The sequence below is a fragment of the Pleurodeles waltl genome, chromosome 11, assembly GCF_031143425.1.
Source record: "Pleurodeles waltl isolate 20211129_DDA chromosome 11, aPleWal1.hap1.20221129, whole genome shotgun sequence".
In the NCBI taxonomy this organism is placed as follows: Eukaryota; Metazoa; Chordata; class Amphibia; order Caudata; family Salamandridae; genus Pleurodeles; species Pleurodeles waltl.
In genome coordinates this window covers 78,266,595-78,274,582 of record NC_090450.1, presented here as the reverse complement: position 1 = coordinate 78,274,582, position 7,988 = coordinate 78,266,595, and the positions used below count along the sequence as shown (strand labels likewise).

The following is a 7,988-nucleotide window of genomic DNA, read 5'->3' as shown; positions in this document are numbered from 1 at the left end:
CGGAGCACAGCTGCAGTCTTTCCGGAAGCATAAGGAAGCGCGGTTATAGTAAAACAAGAGCCTACCTGCGTGTGCTAAACAAAAATAATTAAAAAATCACTGTTATGCCTAATAATTAAGATAAATCATCAGTTATTCAACATAGGGCCTAAATGTATGTGAGCTGATGTACAAAAACTGCAAGTCATCAAACTATTATTTAGCAAATGCCTACTATTTCATAACGTTGGGCAAATTATATCATACCAGCTCAAGTGCCGTGCGAATGTATTTTATGATTACCTTTACAAGATGGCCGCCTGATGTACGCTTTATAAAGGCCGACTGCATGGTTTCCCCGAATCAGAACTTGGCCACCTTTGACTTTGGTGGGAGGTGCGGTCACGTGACGGTGCTCGAAAGCCCGGTTAAGATGACCGCTAACGTCCTGTTAAAAGGGGGCAAGTGCCAGAACCTGACAACATGGCTACAGCAGCATCAGTAAGTGGTTACCAAGACCGGGAGCGTGAAGCTCGCGGCCTCAGGAGGGTAAAGTCCTAAAATATCACCTATGGCATACACTCGCTCGCAGGTTATCCTGGCGCTGACGTGCACTGTCGCTGACCCTGGCTGTAGGTATTTGTGACACACTGCTCGGGCTTCGCCACTTGTGCCTGGGCCACACCTGTTTATTATATATTTTTTTATTATCATTATTCAATTTCCTATAGCCCGGACATTACCCTAAGGCGTTAAAGTGCTTGTATATAAGAAATAAAACATTTTTTAAGAAAGAAAGCATAAAAAAAGTTTAAATAACTAGTAACAACGCAAGTTACCAGGCTCAGGAAGGTGCTCTTCACCATTGGGAGGTTAAGAGGTAAGACTCAAGGCAGGAGTTAATGCAAAATCTAAGTGCATGAGTTTAAATGGAGGAGAAATCAAGTGCAATGCTGTTCAAATGGAAAGTGCTTCATTTCGGATTTATAGTTTGTCAGTGAGGTTGTGGTGCATTAGTCCTGGTAAAGAGTTTTAGACTCAAGTTATACTCCACGGGAAGGACTGAGCTATAAGTTGTTCCTTTCTAAAGGTCAAGGGATTCAGCTTTTCGTGAAGGTCTAGACCTTCCAGATAACTAGCTTGACAAACTGGTATTGCAGAGTGGTGTGTGATGGGCCTTGTGATAGAAGCAGGCTAGTTTTTGCGTGATGGCCTGTGCTTCAATGAGAGTTATGCAGAGCAATAACAATAATAGTAAGATGTGCTATTTTTTTGTCCCAGAGAGCAATCATCCTCTACTACGTAGAACAGCTTTTAGTGGCGCGAGATGTGTTTCCCACAGACTGGGAGCATTGTTAATCATCTAGGGATTTAGTTTCTCCTCAACTTGACCTGATCAACAGTTAGATTCCATATTCGCTAACAATTCTAAAGTTAATATATAGCACATTAGGCTTTACAGTTAAGATTGACAAGAAATTTAAAGTGAAACCATAAAGGTTTATTGAAGGATTCAAATCATTACAGAAGACAGAAATTAGAAATCAAGTAATAGTATGATGCTCAGAATAAATGCAGGAAACTTATATGAAGAACCAAATACAGTGCAGCTGTAAGAAGTAAATAAAAGTTGTAAATCCAAGGTCAGACTGATGTGGAGCCGCCTCCTAAAATTTAAACAAGAGTAATCCCAACACCCTCCAGAATGAGCTTCTTTTATGATGCAAAATACAATAATCAGCATATATGAACAGACGCGTTAAATTCACAGGAACTGGACCAATCAAGTTAGAGAAGTAACGATAAACATTCTGGGATCACAATTGTTTGAGAGACTTATGTTGCATTATCCGAAATGGGCGTTTTCGTTCTGACCATCCAGCAGCTTACACACTTAAATCTCCACAGAGTAGCTCAATTATTGATTACATGTTAGCCTCTTACAATATTACTCAATCAGTGGAGGATATGAGAGTTATGAATACATCTTTTAGTGATCATCAAATTCTCATTCTTTCGTTAAAAATGCAGTTCTCCCCTTTAGATTCTTGGAATCCTTAGGGCAAGGTCATTAGCTTTTGTGGGAAAACAGGTGGAATTTTTTGGACCCTTGCTAAAATGTCTTCTGTAAACAATGCTCTTGAATGCTTAGAGATAGCGATGAGTGGAATGTGGATCCACTAAATTATTTCTCAAAATATATTGAGTATATAACTCAAAGCATTGTGTATCATTGTCCTAAGCCGCCACAAAAAAGTAAGGCAATCCATTTTATTGCTAAATAGAGAAATTAATAAATTGGTAAGGAGACAGCATGAATGTGAGCCCGAGGATAGGAGTAAGAAAATAACGTTATTAAAAAGAAGAGCACATGTGAAGTTAGGCATAAGGAGGGAAGAGGAGGAGCAGATGTGGATAGCAGTGAGGGAAGCAGCGGCGTCAAAAAATTCCCATACATTTTGGGATATGATTTCTAAAGGCTGCGGAAGGCGTAAATCGTCCTGCGCCCCCCAATAGCCGAGGTTGATTGGAAGAACTACATATTGGCCCTTTTTACTTAGAAAATGAGGTGAGAGGGACATGGAACATGGATTGAAGTAAAAATAACAGTTCTGAAGAGAATTGTTTGGGTCCCCCCTCCGTGATTGAAATTGAAGGTTTCATTAGGACAATGAGGAATTCAGGAGCAATGGGCCCAGATGAGGTCCTGATGGCCTTAATTAAATTTGAACCTTTGCTTTGTTTTGGGCAAAAATCCTTCACCCGGTTTTCTGTGCCTACTACTTACAAAGTAGAGTTCCTGACTCCTGGACAGGGAGTGTCATAGTCCCATTATATTAAAAGGGTGATGAATATTTGCCCATAAACTTATCGCCAAATAGCACTGTTGGATGCAACTGGCAACATATTTGCATAAAGTATTTTAGTACACTTAACTTCTTGGGTTGAGGATAGCAAGATACTTCTTCTGGAACAACCAGGTTTTAGAAAGGAACATAGTACTCTGGATAATATTTTACTGTTGCATACTATAAATGAAAAATATGTTCAGATAAGGGGGGGAACAGTATATGCAGCGTTTATAGATTTTTCTATGGCCTTCGATAGAGTGGATAGGAAAATACTGTGGAAAAAATTATATGAGTTAGGTGTCCCCCCAAACCTGCAATGCTTGATTATAGCGTTGCACTCCTCTACCTGGTGTAAAATTTTGCTAGGCGCAGAACACGCCTTGTCAGATAAATTTCCTACAAAAAAATGGTTTGAAGCAAGGCTGTTTGTTGGCACCATTGTTATTTTCCCTATATATCTATGATCTGCCCAGTTGTTTTTGCAAAATACGGATGGTTGTTCACCTAAAATTGGAGGATATCCACTGTCCTGTCTTCTATATGCAGATGATATAGTTGTGAATGACCTTACTCCAGAAGGCTTAAATCAGCGATTGGCGGCTTTACACCTATATTCCACACAGCATCATCTGCAGATTAATCAATCTAAATCTCAAGTTATATGTTTCCTTGGGGAAAAAAACTGGGTAAGAAAATTAACTTCTCCTGCCTCTTGGGCCAACACAGGCTAGAGCGGGTAAAATCCTATTGTTTCTGGGCGAACATTTTTTCTTCTTCACTCAGTGACAAAGACCACATGCACAATAATGCCTCTAAGGCTCTATCTCAAGCTCAAGGTTTAGTTGCATTTTTTACAGCAGTTGGCTGGCGTCACTTTCCCCATTTATTAATGTCTTATCAAACAAAGATCCCGGTCGCTCTCTTGTATGCCCTAGAGGGCACGGAGATCTCTAAATGGAATTTTCTGGATAGGACAGAAGGTCAGATATTAAGACGCCTAGCCTTCTGTAATAACTCGGCCTCAGCGGCAGCTTTAAGGCGGCAATTTGGTATTAAGAATGTCTTTGTACTGGGCCTTGTGGCTGTGGTTAGGAGGCCTTATAGTTTATCCCACAGCAAGGCATTTACCCTAAGAAACCTAGCTTTTATTGACTTTTTTAGTAGGCTAAAAGAAAAATCTAAGTTTAATTTTTTTAAATAATTTAGCCTTACAATTGCTTGAGCTAAACCCAGATTTGATTCAATCCTTTCCACCCACTACTTTTAAAACTCTTTTACAAGAAGCATCTTGGTTGAAAAGTTTCTCCTCAGACTTACAGTTTTGTAGCAATAAGAGGAGACTGACCAGGTTAACTGAATCAGCATTTTTTTACACAATCTCAGCCCTATCTTGCCCGGAATCTTCCCCATGGGATAAGGCACCTATACCTTTTGCTGAGATTAGATAGATTGCCTCTTAGAGATCTTACCTCTAAGTGGGATGGAACTGATAATAATTGTGATCTCTGTCAACTGGGTGTTCAGAATTGTAAGCATGTTTTATTCATTTGTCCGGCTTTAGCCCTGGCCAGGACAAAATGGCTAAAACCTATTTACCTGCATTTTAAAATTAACTCTGCAGGAGAAGCTCTGGATGCTCTATTTAATCCTCCTAATTAATTATTTTGTTTTAGGATTTTTGAATTCTTTCATTCTTTTTTAAACCTCTTTTGAGTGTTTTTGTATTGCTGATAAATATGAAGATTGAAAATGTATTCTTCAGGGCAGACCTGATGTTTATGATAAGATCTTTTGGTGTTATATAATAGCTCCCCCTGTTGCTAAGGGTTGATTGTCCAGGATCGAACTGTTTGCTTTTTTTTTTTACTATTCCGGACTGAAAGTCCTCGCTACACAACTGTTTCATTGAAGAAAATGTCAAGGTAAGCGTGGGTTTTCTATGAGAAGTTTCCCTAGGGTACCGCGTTGTACTGTCTGAGGCACTGTATGGTTCTTTTCCTCTGAATATTAATGTTTTACCCTTCAAAGGCTAATTTGAATAATCTGAATAATTTGATCAATTTTAGATTGGCTTCGGCAATATATTATGTGAGGATTGTAATTGTATAACTTTTTGTTATCTTTTATTTTGTTTTGGAATTTTTTATTGAATGTTCTTAGGTTGTTTTATGCTATTTTTAAGAATTGGTCAAACATATGGACCTCTTAGGAGTTCCAATTCATAAAATAAATAAACTTGAAACTAACGCTTTCACAAATTCACATTATGCATTTCCCATCCCTGGTGCTTTTCAGATACCTAAGTAGTTAGTACAAATATCTTTATTTGTTATGCAACATCAAATTCTCACGAGAATCATACTGTGGTCCCAATAGGTGGGGCCTTGAAACAATTCAATTTCAGTGAAACATTGCTTTACAGACCTCTAAAGAAAGAGTCATCATTTAATTCCTGGGAAAGCGAAATAACATCTCAAGACAGTAATGGGTGTCTAATTACCCCTGGGAGCTTACATATCAACCTGGCTCTTGCCCACAGTGGTGCCCCACTCTCGCTCTAACATAAGTTTTACCCCCGACAATCCCAGCACCCTGCCTGGTTGCCATTTCTGCTAGCCTCTAGGTCCGAATCACTGTTCTCCTTTCTAGTTTTGGAGTTATGCCCAAGTTGGCAGGGTCGACTCATTGGCACGCAGCTGCCTTGCACACTTCCAAATATCCCATCCCACAGGGAGACTTTACTGGCTCCCCCTTCCATAAAATTATGTGTTTGATACTGGTCTATGATTACTTCTACCGTGGTCGTTCATAGTTACTGATTTTCATTATGGTCATGTGATGCTGTTACTCTTTGCATATGAAAACCTGAATAAAAACAGTTTTTAAAAAATGGGAGTTGATTCACTAAATGCCTTGGGAGAAGGAAGTGACATCACTTTTTGACCCCTCTCCCTCATGACATCACAGGAAGTGACTACACATGATTTGTGACCCTGCTGATATCACAGGAATTTGTCATTTGAACGTGTTGATAATACAGGAAGTAAAGTCACAGAACTTTACAAACACCAGCAATAAAAGCATTTAACGAGCTAAACAGCAATAAGGCTGATATAACTATATTTAACTTACCACACATATATTAAAAAAGGTACTGCCATGTATAAACCTTTTCTCTTATAACGCTTTTATTGATTTTCTGAGATCATTACAGAGCAACTGCCAACAGTATATAGCTCAGTGGGTTCTCCCATAACATCATTCAAAGACAGTGCACAAGCGGAAAGATTCTGTAAGGGAAAGCAAGGAGAGTCCCATTGAAAGGTGTAATAAATTACAATCATGCTGCAGGCCTATCACAATAGTGCTGTGGAGAAAACGCTGGTAGCAGGTTGTTAGGGCATATGAGAAAAAAACAATATATTCTAACATATTTTAAGCTTTCAACATTTAACCAATCAGCGTACTGGAGAGGGTGTGCTAAGGTGCTTGTTCCAGTCTGTGAGGGCGAAGGTGGCGCCTTCGGTACGCACCTAGCATGGTAGCTATCATTGCAATATTTACGTGGTGCAATACTTAGGGACGAGATGGGTGATAGTGGGCAACATAAAGAGGCAGATGCTCAGTCATTGTCCGGGACAGCAGGAAGATTGTCCAAGCTGACCATCAAGGGGCAATCTTGTAGAATTGTGTCCCAGGCAGGGGCATACTTGGGTCCTCCAAAGCCCCGATGTGCCTTCCTCTTTAATGTAGCCCCTGCACATGCCGCCCATTGAATTCTTTTTGCCATACACGGGGCACTAACCAATGTGGGGACCAAAGGTAAACATTTGATAGACAATGGTCAAGGCCATCTAAGGATTACAGTACAGCCTTCATATTTGTGGCTGACTAAGTGCAGTTGGAGACTCAGTGGTGGCAAGGCTATGGTTGTTTTCACTGCACTCGTTCACCGAGAGCAAACGGTTCATAAAAAGAAAAGCAGAGCCACATGCCTCAGTTCTGAGAATGGAGGCAGAAACTGGCCTCCATTCCCCTGGTTCTTGGATGTCCAGTGTGACATTTCAGATGCCATTTGAAAAAAATCGTCATCTACAGACATAGAGCTCTTAAAGATATAAAGACTGTGCTGCCATGATACAGAGGCAGGAGAGAGAAATTGCAGGGACCCTCAGGAAACAAAATGTGGCCTCCAAGTTTAGAGGTGCACTGGGGATTACCTGTGCAAGTATGACCAATCGGTCTTTGCCACAATGCTAACCGCTCTATCACTTCTTGTGCTAGAACACGTTTATTATTATTTACTTTCTCAGTTTCATTAAGCACGGACATTACCTGAAGGTGATAGCTACTACTTAAGAAACAGCAAATAACAAAAGTTATAAATAAAGAGTAAACACACAAGATGTACCAGGCTCAAGATGGTGGTGTACAATAGCGAGTGGTACACCTCAAGGCAAGAGTTAATGGAAAATCTAGGTTCAGTGAGGTAGTGGTGCGTCCGAGGTGAAGAGTTCCAGGCTCAGGTTTAGCAATGCATTTTTTGATTTCTAAATCTTAAGGGACCAGAAGCAGAGGTTCACTGTTTCATGATGGTCTAGACCTACCAGATAACATTAGCTTGGTAAACAGTAATGCAGAGCGGATGTGTCATTGGCATTGTGAGAGATGTAGGCTGTTTTTGTTAATGGACCTGTATTCAATGAGGAGTCAGCAATGCATTAATACTAGTAAAATGTGGTAATACATTTTGGCCCCAGAGATCAAATGTTCTGCCATATGTAGAACTGCTTTTAGTGGAGCAAGATGTATTTTGGGGGGACTTGTCAGAAGAGATTTGAGTAGTCTTCTTGACATGGGCAGTACATTTTTTCAGAGTTTTGAGATTTTTTTTTCTTGAATGAAGCAACAAATTCCACAGAACAGACACGGTTTATAGTGAACATTTTTGGCCATGGTGTGGACATGTTACAGTAAGTAGACTGAGTCTTTTTTCAAGGATGACTCCCAGGGATGTTGCAGTGCACACAATGATAGGTGTGCAAATGAGGACATTGATTGAGCCCTTCCACGATTGGATTTTCAGTGGTGAAAGGATGAAGAGAAGAGAAATTCTCTTTTAAATGTATTCAACTTTATATTATAAGTAGTCATCCA

General features: G+C 40.0%; 1 protein-coding gene across 2 annotated transcripts in view; it reads left to right on the top strand.

Moving 5' to 3' along the window:
• The first annotated feature begins 337 nt into the window (after positions 1–337).
• The window catches only part of MCCC1 (methylcrotonyl-CoA carboxylase subunit 1), a 127,776-nt gene continuing 120,125 nt past the window's right edge, over positions 338–7,988 (top strand). For both annotated transcript variants that reach the window (XM_069213104.1, XM_069213103.1), the window contains exon 1: positions 338–480. In XM_069213104.1, coding sequence (XP_069069205.1) covers positions 413–480 — 68 coding nt within the window. In that variant the 5' untranslated portion in view covers positions 338–412. The remainder of the gene's footprint in view (positions 481–7,988) is intronic.